At 37.8% G+C, this 19,518-nt stretch overlaps 1 protein-coding gene across 6 annotated transcripts; it reads left to right on the plus strand.

The window, feature by feature from the left end:
• The first annotated feature begins 301 nt into the window (after positions 1 to 301).
• Positions 302 to 13,355, plus strand: Mcts1 (malignant T cell amplified sequence 1). 6 transcript variants are annotated; one of them, NM_001356359.1, is made up of 7 exons: positions 302 to 609; positions 1,183 to 1,228; positions 1,760 to 1,912; positions 2,407 to 2,504; positions 5,770 to 5,903; positions 11,597 to 11,664; positions 13,052 to 13,355. In NM_001356359.1, exons 2-7 carry the CDS (start codon positions 1,215 to 1,217, stop codon positions 13,131 to 13,133), a joined length of 549 nt encoding a protein of 182 aa, NP_001343288.1. In that variant the 5' UTR covers positions 302 to 609; positions 1,183 to 1,214; the 3' UTR covers positions 13,134 to 13,355. The 6 variants fall into 6 exon arrangements, 5 of the variants coding, with proteins under 5 accessions (NP_001343288.1, NP_081178.1, NP_001348310.1 ...); NM_026902.4 differs by lacking the exon at positions 1,183 to 1,228; NM_001356360.1 differs by lacking the exon at positions 302 to 609 and having other exon boundaries at positions 1,090 to 1,228.
• Positions 13,356 to 19,518: the final 6,163 nt, after the last annotated feature.

The raw sequence follows: 19,518 nt of genomic DNA on the forward strand, positions 1-19,518 counted from the left end.
TGTTCACCTTATTTGAAATTCAAATTTGACTAGGTATCTTGTAATTTTATTTGCTGAACCTGACAACTTTGACATTAATTTAACATGAAGCTATGAGGCTCGCCTAGGCTCAAGCAGCTTGATAGGCATCAATTCACTCTGTTGCTTCAGATAGGAAGCAAAACCTATTATCCTTACAAACTATTTAGCATAGTGGTAGGTGGCAACAAAGACCTAAGAATCTTGACCCTTTGAGGAACCCGTAACTGACTGCCACAATTTCTGCTTTGATTGATTCCCTCCCCCACTCTATTCTTCCAGCAACCAGAAAGAATTGCTTGATCACTTCTTCCTTCTGAAGTCCCGCCCTTTCGGCTACCCCCAATGGAGACTAAGCTGTTACTGAAAAGGAGCCGACAAAAGCGTCAACGTGGAGTCGAGAGGAGCGGAAGTAGTCAGATTTCGCTAAGGGCCGTAAAGCGGATAGTGTTTTCGCCTTCCGGATTAACGACAGCAGCTCCGACTGTCAGTGCAGGCCTTCCTCGTGCTGGACCCTTCCTAATTCAATTTCCTTCCCATTCCGGGCCCTTCCCTATCGTCGCCCCTTTCACCTTGGATCATGTTCAAGAAGTAAGGACACGCTGTGGCCTCCATTGGCTGCTTAGAAAGGCGGTGGGGGTGGGGGTGGGGAAGAGGGAGAGAGCAAAGGTCCTCTTTCTCTCTCCCCCGCCCCTGCCATCCTGACTTCCTAAGGTTTTGTAAAGTATAGTACTATGCTCACTTCGGACTTGGACCACTTCTTTAAGCTTTCCATCCTTAATCTTCAGTCGGGGCTTGGCTCTCCCGCTCCCATTTCCTTTTTCCTTAGCCCTGTTCTGCCTTTCCAGCAGTGCTATCTCCATTCCTAGTATTCTACCAATCACATCCTTGCACTGTGATTTAGGGGCACATCCTCAGCTGAGAGGAGAGCCCTGCACTCTGCTATATGTTTATTAGTTATGAACTGAAAAAAGGAAGGCTTGACTTCCTGGGTCATGGCAGTGAGGGAGTCTGGGTGACAGGAAGCAAGCGGCTGGCCTGTCAAGCCTATTGCTAAGCTGCTAGATTAACCTTGTCTTGAGAACAACGTGGTAGCCCTATGTGCTAGTCTGTGTAAGGAAGACCAATTTCCTTGGAAACCTATCCAGTGGGTTTATCTTCCAGATCTGATAGACGCAAAAGGAAAAAAGGGGAACATGGGCAAAGGAAGGTGGGTTTTGTGCATGAAAATTTGAGCAAATCTGGACAGGGATTTTAAAATTATCTCACTATTTCTTTAAAAAAAAAAAAAACAAAAAACAACAGACTACATAGCCTGCTGGGGCTCTCATTCTTTTGTTATGCTTCGGTTAGTCTTTTGTATTTTAATGTGTGAGGTTTCTTTTAGATTAAAAAATAGATTTTTATTAAATAGATGGGAGTCTTTTTTTCCTTTGAGCAGAAATTTTCAGTAAAAGGCATTTTTGTTAGCTGACAACAGATTCTAGCATAACAATTTCTTTGCCCCCAATAATTGCAGTATGTATGAGAGTTTATTCTAATACTGTCTTTAACACGTTGGTTTTGTATTGTATAAGACAAATGGAAATTTGTATTTTAAAAACAATTTATTTCATAATTATTTTAAGCATGAGTACTTGCTTGGGAATAGATGATTAATTAGAACCTTACTTTTAGATTTCTGATTCTTCTGCTTAGCAATGCCCTTTTTTTTTCTCTTCAAAAAAAAATCATTTGCCAGATTTGATGAAAAAGAAAATGTGTCCAACTGCATCCAGTTGAAAACCTCGGTTATTAAGGGTATTAAAAATCAATTGCTAGAGCAATTTCCAGGTATTGAACCATGGCTTAATCAAATCATGCCTAAGAAAGACCCTGTGAAAATTGTCCGATGGTAAGTCCTTGTTTTTTTCCATGTAAAGATTAGAGTAGCTGAATATCAAAGGTTAGGTTGTTTTCATTCTAAATGGAATTATTATCGATAGAGCAATGATGAGAATAGACAGAGTTAACTCTAAAAGTTAGTTGTATTTCTATTTTCAAATCTTATCTATGTATATGAAAATGCTACTTTGTGTAATGTTTTATCAAAGACTTGTTTTTATTTATAAGTCGATTTATTTCAGTTTGCTCTTGAGATTTATTTTATACTTGACAGTGGAATTACAATAATAAAATGTAGAATGAAATTGGCTGTAGCATGTCATATTTCCTCTCTTTTTTTCTATATCGGACAGGTATTTTTTGGTCAGAATATTTACTGGAAAATAAGCTTAATGTATCTTTGTATGTGCATATTTCATGTTATAATTTTTATAGGATGTTTGACTTACATCCATTTTTGAACGAAAGTATCTAACTTTGTTCTCTGTGACATTTGTCTTACAGCCATGAACACATAGAAATCCTTACAGTAAATGGAGAATTACTGTTTTTTAGACAAAGAGAAGGGCCTTTTTATCCAACTTTAAGATTACTTCATAAATGTAAGTCTCTTATACATTAGAAAAAGTCCCTTCCCTCCAATGAAGCATTCATTAGTTCATCCATTCCATAAAAGCATGGAGTGGTGGCTCACAGATGGAATCACAGAGCTTAGGAAGCTGAGACAAGAAATTGATACAATTTTGAGGCCAGGCTGGGCTATAGGGTGATGCATTTCTCCCAAACAAAGACCCCAGAAATATTAATTCATTAATTATTTAGTGAACTTTCTTTGTTTTTTTTGTTTTGTTTTGTTTTTCGAGACAGGGTTTCTCTGTGTTCCCCCTGGCTGTCCTGGAATTCACTCTGTAGACCAGGCTGGTCTTGAACTCAGAAATCCGCCTGCCTCTGCCTCCCAAGCGCTGGGATTAAAGGCGTGCGCCACCACTGCCCGGCTTTTAGTGAACTTCATATGTGGTAGGCACTGGGCTACTTATTAAGAAATACAATTATAAGCAAAGACAGACGACATAGTTTCCTGTCCTTATTGTAGTTGGAAGAATAGACCACTGTGTAATTATAAACATATACATAAACTAAAAAAGGGCTTTAAACATTTTCATTTAAGTTTGTTACTAGAGTTCTGTAATTATCTGTGCATTGGGTAAAAATGGAAATCCTATTTATTACTAATTAAATACATGGATAGATGTCTTGACATTAAATAATGTTTATTTCATATATACATTTACAGATTGTTAGTTTGAATATATTACAAAAAGTTGAAGATATAATTCCAATGAACAAGAACTATTCAAATGGAAGCAAATATTTCCTATTCAGTTTGGTATTGTTGCCAAGAGGCAGAAGGAAGGGTAGTGACTTATAGGCTCTATTGATGATGAGTATTGGTGGTGATTAAATGAATTTATCTCCTTGTAAAAACCAAAGTCATTCAACCACACCACAAGGAGATAAACTTTTTTTTTTTTTTTTTTTTTTTTTTTTTTGGTTTTTTGAGACAGGGTTCTCTGTGTAGCCCTGGCTGTCCTGGAACTCACTTTGTAAACCAGACTGGTCTCGAACTCAGAAATCCACCTGCCTCTGCCTCCTGAGTGCTGGGATTAAATTTTTAATTGCCTAGTGTTACAGAGGTCAGGAGTAGCAAAACTGTTAGGCAGTTTTTTAAGCAGGTGAGATATTTTAATATTTATAAAACTAAGTATTAATTATTCAGTTAAGCATTGATTTTTTTTTCAGATTAAGACCTGATAGAAATTAAATCCTGGGGGCTGGAGAGATGGCTCAGAGGTTAAAAGCACAGGCTGGTCTTCCAGAGGTTCCAAGTTCAATTCCCAGTAACCACATGGTGGCTCACAATAGTCTAATAATGAGATCTGGTGCCTTCTTCTGGCCTTCAGGCCTACATGCAGGAAGAATGCTATATATATATATATATATATATATATATATATATATATATATATATCCTGATGCAATGGGGATAATTTTTTGTTTTGTTGTTTGAGGTTTTGTTTGTTTGTTATTGTTCCTTGAGACAGACACTAGGTAGCCAAGGCTGGTTTTCTATTTCTAATAATCCTGCTCCTACCTCCCAGGTATTGGGATTATAAAGTTGTTTTACCACACCTGGCTACTTTTAGGAACCTTGAAAAGCTTAAAAACTCCTTCTCTAGGGGCTGGATGGATGGCTTATCAGTTAAGAGCACTGGCTGCTCTTCCAGACTTCAATTTCCAGCATCTATATGGTTGCTCACAACTGTCTGACTGTAGTTCCATGGGATCCAAGTCCCTCCTCTGTGCGCATACATGCAGATGAAACACTGATAAAATATATACCTAAATAAATCTCAGAAAAACAAAACAAAACAAGCAAGCACCTCTATTTATCCTGTGAAAGCCTTTTAAAGATTACTTTTTTAAAGATTTATTTATTTTATGTATATGAGCACACTGTCCCTGTCTTCAGACATAGCAGAAGAGGGCATTGATTCCCAGTACAGATGGTTAGGAGCCACCATGTGGTTGCTGGCAATTGAACTCAGAACCTCTGAAAGAACAGCCAGTGCTCTTAACCGCTGAGCCATCTCTCCAGCCCTAGAGATTCTTTAATCATTGGTTTATAAGTTATTGATATACACGTAGAGATACTTTTTTTAAAGACTATAAAAAGAATATATGCACATAAATCTGGGAGATCACAGGAATAGGAAACTAATGAGCACACGAATTTCTATACTCTAAGTATATTTAGTGCATTGGTATACTCTTTTCCACTTTATTTCCTATGTTATATACAAAAGTTTCCTGTTTTGTTTTATTTTGTCCTGGAGATTGAATTCAGGACCCTGTGCATACTAGGTATATATTACTATACTGCTAAGCACCCCTCCCAGACAGGGTTTCAGGGTTTTTCTGTATAGCCCTGGCTGTCCTGGAACTCACTCTGTAGACCAAGCTAGCCTTGAACTCAGAAATCCCCCTGCCTCTGCCTCCCCTGTACTGGCATTAAAGGCATACGCCACCACTGCCTGGCTTTTTGTTCTTTTAAAATTGGGCTCTTTGCTACTTAGTTTTTTTTCTCTATTAAGATTTGGCATTGATAAGTTAATATGCATTTTATAGTTAGTGATATACTATTTATGATGTTATTAGTCATAAAAGTTCAAAATGTCAAGTGTCTAGCACTCACTATCATACAGAATAAATTTACTCCTCTAAATATACCGGTTGGTTTACCTGGTTACTGATCTTTTTGAGAGTATTTTATTTCTGCTTTTTTCATTCAGATGTTTTATTGTGAATATTTCCAGGCACTAAGTATTCTCTAAAAGCATGGTTTATTATAGTTTCATTACTCTTATTGACATACCTTAAGTTGTTTATATCTTACCTCATTTGTTGGACATTGTGATCTATCTCAGTTTGTTTATGTTTTACATGTTAGTGCTGGAACGAATATCTATCTAATATACTGCATATCCATCCATTTTCTTTAGGACAGACTCATAGAAGTAGAGTTACTGGGTCAATGAGTAGATCTCTTTTTCAAGGCTTCAATGTATGCTGCTAAGTCGTCCTAAAGGAGGTCCATACCCATTTACAAACCTTGTAGTCTATGAGAATGCTTATTGCTACACTCTTTTCTTGAAAATATTTAACAACTTCATCAGTAAAGAAGAGTGGTTTGGCTTTTATCTTGCAACCATCAGTACTGTAATTTGGGAAAATACTTGTTTATGTTCTTTGCCTTTATCTTGAGTCTTCAGTCATATTAATTTATATAATTTGTTTCTTCTCTTGTAGATCCTTTTATCTTGCCACATCAGCAGGTTGATAAAGGAGCCATCAAATTTGTACTCAGTGGAGCAAATATCATGTGTCCTGGCTTAACTTCTCCCGGAGCTAAGCTTTATCCTGCTGCAGTAGATACTATTGTTGTATCCTTCCCAGGGTTTAACTGCTGAAAACTGTTCACTGTATTCTTGTCATCCCTGAAAGATCTATCATCCAAGAGAATATTTCATGTGCTTTTAATTTATATTATTATTTTTTTCAGAGACAAGCCAAGGCTAGTCTTGAACTTGTGACTCTGATGTCCCAGTCTCCCAACTGCTAGGATTAGTCATGTGCTACCACACCCTGTTGAAGGGAACTTTTTAATTTTGGCCAAAGAGAAATGAGAGATAAACTCAAATAAACCAACTGTTTTTTTCCTTTTCTATTTCCTTCCTTCCTTTCTTCCTTCCTTTCTTCCTTCCTTTCTTCCTTTCTTTTCTTTTCTTTTCTTTTCTTTCTTTCTTTCTTGTTGTTGTTGGGTTTTTTTGTTTGTTTGTTTGTTTTTCGAGACAGGGTTTCTCTGTGTAGCCCTGGCTGTCCTGGAACTCACTCTGTAGACCAGGCAGGCCTCAAACTCAGAAATATACCTGCCTCTGCCTCCTGAGTGCTGGGATTAAAGGCGTGCGCCACCATGCCCGGCCATTTTACTTATTTCTTTGAGATCAGTCTTATTATGTAGCATTGGATGGCCTCAAACTCAGTATGTGGTCCAGGCTGGTTTAAAACTCACCACTTATCCTAAATTGGTCTCATGTTAATGGCAATTCTCCTACCTCTGCCTCCTGAATGTTGGGATTATAGGTGTGTATCACCACGCTTGACTAAAGGAGACATACTCTTTCTTGGCCATGAAAAGATGTGAAAGAAACTTGGAAACAAGCATCCTTTTTCGTTTTTCTTTTTTGTTTTGAGAAAGTATCTCATGTAACCCAGGGTGGCCAAGGATACTCTAGAACTAACCTTGCCTCTACCTTCCCAGTTCTGTAATTACAGGCATGTGCCACCATGCCTGGCTTCCTTTTTTGTTTGTTTGTTTGGTTTTGGTTTTTGTTTTTCAAGACAGGGTTTCTTTGTTTCATCCCAGCTGTCCTGGAACTCACTCTGTGGACCAGGCTGGCCTCAAACTCAGAAATTCGCCTGCCTCTGCTTCCTGAGTGCTGGGATTAAAGGTGTGCGCCACCACGCCTGGCCTTGGCTCCCTTTTTAAAATCTTTTTTAGCAAGTAAGGTTCTTTTACAATTTTTTACACATATAAAACATAATTATATCTTATTCACTTCTTCTAAACTCTAGTTACATTCTGGTTTTGTTGTTGTTTTGGTTTTTCTTTTCTTTTTTTTTTTTTTTTGAAACAGAATCTACTATGTAGCCTTGGATGGCCTCAAACTCACAAAAGTCTGCCTGCCTCTGCCTTCGGAGTCCTGGGTTTAAAGGTATGTGCTGTAATACTCATCTATCTTTTCTTTCTTCTTTTTTAATATTTATCTCAATATATGTATATACACACACACACACACACACACACACACACACACACATATATATATATATATATATATATATATATATATATATATATACACACACACATATATACATATACATATATATATATAAGCCTGGCTGGCTTAGATTTTACTGTGTAGCCCAGACTATCCTTCTCTTCTCTATAATCCTGCTTTTTGAGTTTTAGGATTACAGGTGTGTACTACTATTCCCAGTTCTCCTCTTGCCTGTCTGCCTCCTTCCTTCCTTCCTTCTTTCCTTCCTCAGTCTTACAGTCGTAAACTGGCCTTGAATTTACGATATAGCCAACACTAGTTTTGAACTCTTGATTCATGGGTCATTGGATTACTGGCATATATTATCATCATGCCTGTTTTCTTTTTTATTTCTTTAACAAAATAAATGTGTGTGTGTGTGTGTGTGTGTGTGTGTGTGTGTGTGTGTGTGTATACGTGTGTATGTGTGTACCTAAAAGGACAACTTTTAGGAGTCAATTCCCTCTACTCTAGGTTCTTAGGATAGAACTCAGGTTGTCAGGCCTGTGTCTAAAAGCACTTCTACCTTCTGAAATATCTTGCCCTCCCTTTTAATTTCTTAATGATAAATTATGTTTCATTTTACATGGATTAATTGTACAAGCTAATTGAAAAGTTATGAAGGAGTTCCTGTGTCATTGCAGCCTGTTTACACCCTATTATCAGACTCAGGAAGCAGTCTGAAACTTGACTATGAATAGGTTATAGGTGATATGAGTGGACTCCTTTGCACGTGAACTTGTCACTTTAATGTTTAGTTTGATTATCCAGATTCAATGGAGTAAAAGCGTTCAAGAGGGAACTGAATTGAGGCAGCAGGTATGGATGCTTATTTATCAAACATCTCTGACTTAGGAGACATACCAGAAATGCTCAACATTGATTTTAAAAATTCACTTTTACTCTGGGTGATGGTGGTCCACACCTTTGATTTTAGCACTCAGGAGGTAGAGGCAGGTGGATCTCTGAGAGTTCCAGGACAGCCAGGGCTACACAGAGAAACTCTCTCTCTCAAAAAAAAGGAGTTTTTAAATTGTGTGTGCTTGAGAGAGAGGAGAAAGAGGTGGGTGGAGGTGAATCTTGTGCTGTGTAGCCTGGATTAGTTTGGAACTCACTAGGTAGCCCAGGGTGGCCGTGAATCTTCCTGTGTCAACCTCCCAGTGCTGGGCAGCATGCATTATTATACTCAGTCTAAAAATTCACTTTTTGTTGGTGGTTTGGACTTGAGAACATTTTTTTCTAAGAGAAATGTGTATTTTGTTTTTATTTTTGAAGATAGATTTGATATGCAGCACAAGTTAGCTTTGAACTCATGGTGATTGTCCTAGTTCAACTTCCCAAGTACTGGGATTCCAGGTGAGCACCACTTCTGATTCCCAAGCACACTTAAACACACATGCATGCATATTTGGAAAAGATTTTAAGATTTTAATATATCCAACTTAAAAATACTTGCATAAACATATTTGGAGGAAGAGTCTTGAATTCTTCGTGATATGCTTGTATAGCTCTCATATGGATCGCAGGCATGAGCTAGCATGCCTGGCTGGGACTTTTAGTTTAGTTTTGAATCAGGGCCTCTTTTACATAGTTCTGGTTGTCCTGGAACTCATATAGGAACCAGGCTTACCTCACAGGTTTCCTCCTGCCCCTGCCTCACAACTGCTGGGATTAAAAGCTAAGGATGCATTTTTAAATAAATCTAACTTGGAAAGGCTGTATAGCCCCTACCTTAACTATTCTAGTTCCCATAATTATAGGGCTCAGTAGAAAAAAAGGCAGCAGATATTAATAATGAATGTAATAGGTCAAATAAATGCATTTAGAGACACTGTAATGTAGATTCAAACAATAAGGAACAAGTGAAACCTATATAAATAACTAGCCGGGCGGTGGTGGTGCAGGCCTTTAATCCCAGCACTTGGGAGGCAGAGGCAGGTGGATTTCTGAGTTCGAGGCCTGCCTGGTCTACAGAGTGAGTTCTAGGGCAGCCAGGGCTACACAGAGAAACCCTGTTTTGAAAAACAAACAAACAAACAAAACAACAACAACAACAAAAAACAACAAAAAAAGGAAATAACTACAGGAGTGAAAAATAGTATATCTTACTCAACTCTTTCAAAGGAAGGCCCAAGGAGCTGTAAGTAGTGGTATATACCTATATTCCCACAACCTGGGAAGCTGAAATAGGCAAGTGCCATGAGTTCAAGGCCAGTACATGAGACTTTATCTCAAAAACAAACAAACAAACAAACAAATCAGAAATAGAAGAACTAGTAACAAACTGAGACAGCTTCAAATCAAAATAGTCTTCATGTATAGCACAACTAATGTTGGATTTTTTATTCTTTTGAGTTAGGGTTTCACTATATACCCCTGGCGAGCATAGAAGTTGCTGTGTAGACCAGGCTGGTCTCAAACTTGAAGATCTTCTTGCTTCTGCCTCCTAAGCACTGGAAGTAAAGGTGTGCATCACCACATTTGGCTATGCTGATCTTTAAGCCATGATCACGTGATTCCTATAATCTGCTTTGTCTAAGGATTGCTAGGGAGGAAACCCACTCCCTCTTTTTTTCTCCTATTTGTTTTTGAAACACGGTCTCATGTATCCCAGGCTGGCCTGGAACCCATTTAATCTTCCTGCCTCTACTTCCTAACTGCTGGATTATAAGTGTGAGCCACCAGGTTTGCCCCCCAATCTCCTTTCAGGATCCAGACTGGTTTTGAGTTTCCAATCCTGACCCAGCCTTCCAGGTACTGCTATTACAGAAGTACACCACTGCACCTCTGCTCCTTATAGTTTAAAGGATATAATTATATCATGGATAGGACTAAGTATTCTGTATCATTTCAATTTTGCAGCAATATTTCATCTATATTATCTATTAAATAGGTTTTTGTCAACACAGACAGGAGTCCGTCTTCTGCTTGTCATAGACAGAGCAGTCATTTGCCTCAGGTTGAGAAAAGGAATAGTGATTAGTGGGAACAAGGGACTCACTATGGGGTTAAAAAGATCTAGTATTTTGGACTGTGTTCAAAGATATGTCTTACCTGGATGTGGTGGTTTGTGCCTGTAATCCCAGCACTTGAAAGGCTGAGACAGGAAGACTGCTGTTAGTTTGAGGCCAGCCTGAGTTATGTAGTCAACAACAAAAATATCAGGGTATAGTGGCAGATACATACTTTTAGTCCTAGCACTCAGGAGGATCTTTGTGGATGGTACCTAGTGTGACACTACCAAAAAAAAAAAAAAGAGAAGGCCTATTCTGCACCTTGTGCTCAAAATGCCTCCTTTTGTGGTATTTATAGCTTAAGGATAGAATAAGTTGTGTATGTTAGATACACGTTGTATTGAAATAGATGCTAGTCATATACTAGGTGCTCAAATATTTTTGCTAAAAAAGGATTCTGTGAGGACAAGGTTATCTTTTATGTTTATAGATTTAAACAGTGGTATGTTTTTAGTTCTGGAGTTTCCTTGACTGGAAGATCTTCCTAGTATTAAACTTTACCATCACCCCCTAACCCCCTCTGAAGATGCAGTTTTAACTCTAACCCTAACCCTCATTTGAAATAACAGATTTAGAGGCATTATTAAAAAATTATAGAGACATTGTGTGTATATTTGAACTTATAAAAACAAAACATTATAGCACGAAACATAGACGTTTTAAATGATGCTCACTGTTTTATTTGTATAAAGGTTGAAACCAAACCTTAGGGGCTCTTCAAAACAGAATGGAAATTTTATTTTTTTCAGACAATGTCTTGCTATATAACATAGAGCTGGCCTTAAACTAGCTATGTAGCCCAGGCTTTCCTGGAAATTTATGGTTTTTCCAACTTTCTGAGTGTGGCAATTATCAGCTTGTACCTTGCCCAGCTGGGAATCTAATTATCTTATGTGTTATTTATTATAAAGCCACCATTTGGTGTGGAAATTACCAAAACAGTTGCTATATATTTCAGATTTTAGAATTTGTCCACAATAAGTTTTATCTTCTTTTTGCCTGATTCCTGGTTTGGTACATATGGAGGTGCAGTACTGATATTTGGCTTGAACCTAAAGGGACTGATTCATTTAGGACTTATTGGATATTTACATTGTACCCATAGACTCATAGGTTCCTGCTCCTAAGGAGTCAGTGGCCTAGGAGAGGACCACAGATTGGTTCAAATGGCAAAAGGATCATTGTTTCTCACACTTCCCTTCCCCAAATTGAGAAATAGTTTTCTTAGCTTGTTTTCAGGCAATCATGGCAGAAGGAAAACAACATGCTTTATGTGTGGGTGTCATGAAGATGTCTGCAGAAGATATGTAAGTTTCACTTTAGGCTCCTTTACTGACATATGAATGGTTCATATGTATCTGTTCAGGAAGATTCTGTTGCAGGTGGAGTTTGATGTCATTCATACTACATCTTACAAAAACCTAAGCCAATAGCTCATTTCTTCTTTTTTTTTCTAGCACTTACGAAGTCCTTTGTCTTCAAAGTTACATTCTTAAGCATTTTGAAAGGAAACATACTAAAACAAGTATTTTATAACTATCTGATATTTTAGGATTTTCTCTTTAGTATTTAGATTTAAATTGGTAATAGAGGGCTGTGTATTTTACTGCTAGGGTTTTTTTTTGGGGGGGGTTGGTTTGGTTTATTATTTATTTTTTGGTTTTTTCGAGACAGGGTTTCTCTGTGTAGCCCTGGCTGTCCTGGAACTCACTCTGTAGACCAGGCTGGCCTCGAACTCAGAAATCTGCCTGCCTCTGCCTCCCGAGTGCTGGGATTAAAGGCATGCGCCACCACTGCCCGGCTTACTGCTAGTTTTTAAAACACACTAGGGTATGCTGGTATAGCAGCACATGACTATAATCCTAGCACTTGGGAGGTGGAGGCAGGGAGATTGTGAGTTGGAGGTTGCCTGAGACTGTTTCAAAAATAAATAATGATATAGTTCAGGACCGTATACTATTTCACATTCTGATCTGGTGATAGAAGAAATGTAGCATGTTTCCAACATATATAACCAAAATTTTATTTTGTTTCAAGATTTACTATGTTAATATTTGCCTAACCTGTTGGCATTATTCTGTTTGCTTGCTAGACTGCTAAAATTGGTATTTTAATTTAATTTGGTTTGTTTGGCTTTTCAAAATGGGTTTCTTTGTGTAACCTTGGCTATCATGGAGCTAGTTCAATAGAGCAGGCTGGTCCTGAACTCAGAGACCTGCCTGCTTCTGCTTTCCAAGTGCTGGAATTAAAAGAATTTGCTATCATCGCCTGGCTAGTTTTTGGGTTTTTGAGATAGGGTCTCTTGTAGCCCAGGTTGACCTTGAATTCCTGATCTGTCTCCAGTGTTGGGATTATAGATGTGTGCTGCACACCAGCTTTAGAATCACTGTAACATGAATTTCAGAGGTGGTTATGTGGCTTAGTAGTGAAGGGCTTGTGTAGCATGTGTGAGGCCCTGGGTTTGACTCTGTAGCACCAGAAGAAACAAATAGCCACTAAAAGGTATCAGATCAAGCAAACTTACAAATCCCACAAACTGCCACAGAGTCTGTAGTTTAGGCAATAACATAATGACAGTAAATTTCCTACATGTTACTCAATGATTATGAAGTATCAAGATACTTTCAATTGTGTTTATCATGAATGCATAAAAATTCATAAAGCATGTTTCTGTGTTTTTTTTTCCTTCTGCAGTGAGAAAGTAAACAAAGGAATTGGCATTGAAAATATCCATTATCTAAATGATGGTCTGTGGCATATGAAGACATATAAATGAGCCTCAAAAGGAATGTGCATGGGCTAACTATGGATACTGTGCTGTATCTGTGTCTGTGTCTGTGTGACAGCATGAAGACAAAGCCTCTATGATTATGCTGAATAAAAATTCCGCGGATGCTTAATTTCTGTTAGTTTCAGAAATTATTTTAACTTTTCTTAAACAAAAATTATAATGTGGTAGCAAACTTGGCTATTAAAAGGTATATGGTAAATAACTCAACAGATGACTCAATGTCCTATTTGGGCTAATGGTATAAGAGGGCTTGGTAAACATGTTGGCCATATTTATGGTGGACTCCTAGATAGTTTGTCTAGTTATGGAGCCAGAAGCTAGATTTAGAATTTTATTCCATTATTCAGAGCACCCATAAGTGTTCCCTCTGTGTGTGTGTGAATGTGTGTTTGTTGTTTTAAAGTTCACTTTGGAATGTTCCAAAGGGAGTGTAAAATCTGGGTGTAGTATAATAGACTGTCCTTCCTTCATCGTCTGTTTCTCTCTATGAGCACTCCTTTTTACCCCTGCCTCAGCTTTCCTCCTATTCCCCAGTTACTGTGAAGCAAAGGTTAGCCTACTCTTTTACCTTTAACTACTTGTATATGTATCTTTAAGAAGAAAAATAGCCTTTAAAAAATAGAGCTATAATACCCTGAAAATGCTTCAAAAGTTATTTTCTAATATGATCAACTATGTAAACTTGTAGGATTCCTTCAGTTGTCTCTTTTCAAGTTTTGAAAACTTAGTTTTCTTGAGCTAGGGATCAGATAAGATCCTTATTGTACTTGGTTGATATTTGTATCTTTTTTTTTTTTTTCCCCGAGACAGGGTTTCTCTGTGTAGCTCTGGCTGTCCTGGAACTCACTCTGTAGACCAGGCTGGCCTCGAACTCAGAAATCCACCTGCCTCTGCCTCCCCTGTACTGGCATTAAAGGCATACGCCACCACTGCCCAGCTGATATTTGTATCTTAATTTATAAATTCGTTTCCTTTCTTTCTTTTAAATAATTTAAGAAATGTAATTTTGTCTTATGAAGTTGATACATTCTATTTTTTTTTTATCACTGCCCCTTGTATACAGCAATATACAATATATAATCCTGTAAAAAGCCAGGTTTCATCAGATTAAGGTTCATTTATAGTACCTTCTCTTACGTCAGATCATACCATAAGATATTTAAACTTTCAGATTTGGGTTCCACTATATTCCTTTCAAAATGTATGTCTCCTATCCTGAGGGCCACGGGCCATCTTTAGAAAGAAGAGTAATCTGTTTTGGAGTTAACTGTTCTTCCCAGTGATCTGGCTATTCTAGTGTTTCAGCCATCTCTCTCAGCTGTTTATCAATCCTGACATGTGATTTTATTTTTCAGATGGATACAAACATTTACAAGATTGTGGTGATTGTGTTACAGTTAGAAGTTGGAGAGAATGGTGAGGGTGGATGGGGGAGAGAGGCAGAGATGGAGACAGACAGACAGACACAGACAGATCATTCAGCTGCCTGTTCCAGCTGGGCCTCCCAGAACATAACATAGATGAATGTAGATATAAGATCTGATCCTCAGATTGACAAACCATCAGTGGGGACTGATGGACCTTCTAAGACTTAAGAGATTTCCCAGTTACAATATAAATATATTAATTTGTATAATTGGCCTACATAGAGTAAATGATTAATAAGTTTCTTGGTAAATATAAAGACCAAAGAACGGTTGATAACTTGGGATAATAATATTTAATCTGGGCTAGAGTAAGGCTTGGAGAATTTGTCCTGCTTCTCCCTGAATTAGAATGCTTATCACTGCCAAAATCTTGTCTTTCCTAGTCTGTAGAAATGTTCTGCTATTTTATTTCCTCCATCCCTTTTCAAGTTCTATGGCTAATATTTTCCTTTTGTAGTAACAATTGTATTTTATATTGTTTAATGTTCATAGTTATTCCTGCAGATAAAATTGTAAATAGTCTCATCAGTTTAGAAATCATTGTTTGAGGGAGTTTTTTTTTTAAAGTCTTGCTGGGTGTGGTGGTGCATGCCTTTTATCCCAGCACTCAGCAAGGAGGCTCTGAGTTTGCAGCCAGTCAAGTCTGCGTAGTGAGGTCCTATCTTGAAAAAAAAAGTCTCCATTTATGCTGACTTATGATGTCAAATTCTTGAGTCTCTAATTTTGAGATAGAAGAACTCATTTTGATGCCTATTAAAAATAATGTATGTGCCACGTGTATGAAAACCAAACTTTGAATTTTAATTTTAGTTGACTAAGACTGTCTGTGCAGTGCTAATAATGAAGATTATGGCACACAGGAATGTAGATTGGAGAAGTTAAAACTTTGTTGCCTAGTTTCTAGAATAATTTATCCTTGTACCTAACCACTGTTAACAGTCGGTGTGTAAACACTTTTAAAATATTCAACACCATCATGTATGCCTGTATGTTGGCTGCCTCTCCTGAGTTTCATGTCATCAGTTTTAATAAGGGGTGCCACTCTACTTGTATGGGCCTTTTCAGCTTTTGTTTCGTTTTTTTCGAGACAGGGTTTCTCTGTGTAGCCCTGGCTGTCCTGGAACTCACTCTGTAGACCAGGCTGGCCTCGAACTCAGAAATCCTCCTGCCTCTGCCTCCCGAGTGCTGGGATTAAAGGCGTGCACCACCACACCCACCTTTTCAGCTTTTAAACATTAGGCCATGTATGGAAGCCAACTGAGAGATGCTAAACTACCAGAAAGATGAGCCACTTTATGCATGCAGCATGGTTGAAGGAAACTTTACACATACTCCTGAGAGTAATAGAGAAGGGAGCCTGTTACCTTTCAAGCAGTGTGACACTCTGTGTCGAACTTAATTTACATTCCAGCTATTTTCATGGAGTTGGCTTTTACTCAGCTTAGTTCAGTTGAACTCAGCAGGTATCTATGTGTATTATATAAACTGGCACAATGGAGAAAATACACAGAAAGCTCTTGCAATTGAAGGGCTTCTAGTGGTAGTGGGTATAGAAATTTTCTTGAATTAAAAATAGGCAGTGGTGATTGTCCCAAGACCAATTTATAAAGTCAGTATTAATTATAATACTTTTCCAATTTTAGTCATCAGAATTTTGCAAATTTGTGTTAGGCATGGTGGCTCCTAGCACTTTGGAGGCAGACAGGTATATCTCTGAGTTTGAGGCCAGTCTCGTCTACATAGTGAATTCCAGGTTGGTCGGGGCTACAGAGTGAGACTGTGTCTCAAAAAAAATTTTTTTTACAGATTACATATAAACTAACTATAAAAGAATCCCTTATTGTATTCAGAATGAGGTTTAAAAAAAATCAAATGTGGAACTAGAAAGATAGCTCAGTAGTTAAGAGCACAGTGTCCTATTGCAGAGGACTCGGGTAAAGTTCCCAGAAACTGCATGGTGGCTCACAACTGTCTCTAACTGGTTCCAGGGCATCCTGAAGATTCTCCATGAGTACCTGGCATATATGTGGTGCATAGACCTACATGCATGCAAAACACCTATACACACAATAGATGGAAAACAATTATTTGTAACCCATATGCCTTGGAATTGTAACATTCACCATTCCAAGTTGGATGGCTGTCTCACATTCAGTGGCTTAAAGCTTGAGTAATCAGTCTGATTTGAGCAGATTCATGTTAGTAGCTACCCTACTCAGTGTAGTAGAGGTTGAACGCAAGACTTTGTATGTGCTAAGCAAGTGCTCTCCCTAATCCTTTGATTTTTTGAGACAGGGTCTTACTAAGTTACCTAAGCTGGCCTTGCACTCACTATATAACCCAACACTCTTGAAGCTATGTCCCTCCAGCTTCAGTCTCCCAAGAAGCTAGGCTTATGGGCTGCACCGCCAGGTCCAGCTCATGTCCTTGTCTTTCCTCTTTTGTTAAAAAGCATCAATTTTAAACAAAACCACATGGACTTATCTCGTGGGTAGACATGAACATTTCCAAATTGAGGGATTTAGTATTTCTCAAAACCAGATCATATGATATTTGATGACTAATAATTCTATACAGGCAAGTTGCCCATCTATTCACATTATAACTGAGGATACACTATTCCTAGATAGTGTCTCAGAAGAAAAAAATAGCAATTTACTAATTTGCAGGGGCATTTCATTCTTTTTGTTGGTCATGGTAACATAAACACAGTAATTATGTATTGATGGAGATATGAGACGAATGTATGCCCAAACAAAATGTGGTAAACATTTTTATTTTGTTTATCTAGGTTGCTTAATACTGAGAACATCTCTCAGTGTTCTTCAGGAAACTCAAAATGATTCCAGTTTCTAAAGGAGTATCTACTAAAGCTGATTTGCAATGAAAGAAAAAGAGTGAAACATATAGATCCCATGTCAATATAACTATCACTTTTGAGGTCTCAAGCATTCAGAAAGTTGCTTTAAGAATAGACCATTAGGGGCTGGAGAGATGGCTCAGCGGTTAAGAGTACTGACTGCTCTCCCAAAAGTCCTGAGTACAAATCCCAGCAACCACATGGTGGCTCACAACCATCCGTAATGAGATCTGATTCCCTTTTCTAGAGTGTCTGAAGACAACTACAGTGTACTTACATATAATAAATAAAGAAATCTTTAAAAAAAAAGTAGGCTATTAAAATATTTTCTGGAAACTGTAAAGCATATAAAATATATTCAATCATATTAGTCCAGAAAAAAAGTTAGATCAACTTTAACTACTTGTAATATAACAGTTTGTAATTAAGCCATACCAGTCTCTGTAAAGACTGATGCATGTAAATGAATGATATATATATTTCTATTTTATGCTTTCCATCTATTTTTAGTAAACTTTTTGTTTGTTTGTTTGAGACAGGGTTTCTCTGTGTAGCCCTGCTGTCCTGGAACTCACTCTGGAGACCAGGCTGGCCTCGACCTCAGAAATCCACCCGCCTCTGCCTCCCAAGTACTGGGATTAAAGGCGTGCACCACCACTGCCCAGCTTTAGTAAACTTTTTATGGCAAGAACAGTGAGCTTTACCAACTCTAACATCAGTTGCTTAATACTGTATTAAAACCAATTCATTCCTAGTAAAAGGACTACAGTGACACCAGATCAGAAGTGAAACGAAGTGAACAAAACTGAGGGTAATTTTAAATTCAACATTAGAAGTAGGACATGAGTGTAGTAGTACATGCCTGATGTCCCAGCACTTGGGAGACCTACATAGGACTGCCATTGATTCAAAGCCAGCCCTGCTACTTAATGAGACCTGTCTGAAAAACAAAAAAAGAAGCCAGGTATGGTAGTGCATCTGTATAATTGCCTATAATCCCAGTATTCAGAAGGCGGGAGGTGGCAGATTGTGGCTTGGAAACCAGTTTATTCTACATTGTCTATAAAGCAACCTTTTAGTGAATAAAACTTATCATAGAATGGATTAAGGAAGAAACTCTCAGGAGTCTCTTCTGATACTGTTTTTTTTTTCTTTAATAAACAGTTCATTAATCCCAGATGAATATGAGTTCTAGGCCAGCCTGGACTACATAGATACTATTTCCAATAATAAAACCCTGAGACAAAAAAGTCACAGGGAGGGTATTAACATTTGCTTTAGAGTAACCATTGAAGAACACTAAATTTTATCCTTGAATACTCTGAGAAATAAAAGACAAAGTAGTAAAAATGTTTTTCACTTAAAATCCTAGTTAGAATGACATGCCTCCATACTAATTTTCAATTATAGTTACATAGATTGTTTTGCCAACTATTGTGTGAGATGTAGCAAATACAAGTAATGAAACTCGATGCCTCAAATGGATTTAAAAAAAAAAAAAACTTGATTAGAAGAAAAGATGTGTTAACTATCTTATTAAAAATAGTATAGGCATCAGTTTTATGTGGAAAACTAGTTCAATGGCTTATGATATTTAGCAGAATTATTTTTAAAAATCTTTACGAGAGTTTTGCCTGCATGTATATGCACCACCTATGTGCTTGGTGCCCAGCCAGGTCAGAAGAAGGCATCGGATTCCCTGCGATTGGAGTTAAGATCTTTGTGAGCCTCCGTGTGGGTTCCAAGAACAATCTCTGGTTCTTTACAAGAGCAACAATTGCTTTCAACCATTAAGCCATGTCTCTAACCCATTACAGATATTTTAATATCAACATGCATTATATTGGTTTTTCTTTAGGCAAAACAGAAAAATCCATCCAAACATTTTCAAGATTCTTCTTTTCCCCCTTAAGGAAAGGTCTTGCTATGTGTATAGTTCAAGCTGCCCTGCACTCCTGATCCTCCTGCCTTAGCTCCTTGAGTTCCTGGCTTACCACCATGCCAAGCTTTTCAAATAGTTTAATTCCAGTCAGGATGCATGGGGAACAATAAATGATAGGGCATAATAAATTATTTACTCCCT

The sequence above is a fragment of the Mus musculus genome, chromosome X (genome assembly GCF_000001635.26).
Source record: "Mus musculus strain C57BL/6J chromosome X, GRCm38.p6 C57BL/6J".
NCBI classification, from domain to species: Eukaryota; Metazoa; Chordata; class Mammalia; order Rodentia; family Muridae; genus Mus; species Mus musculus.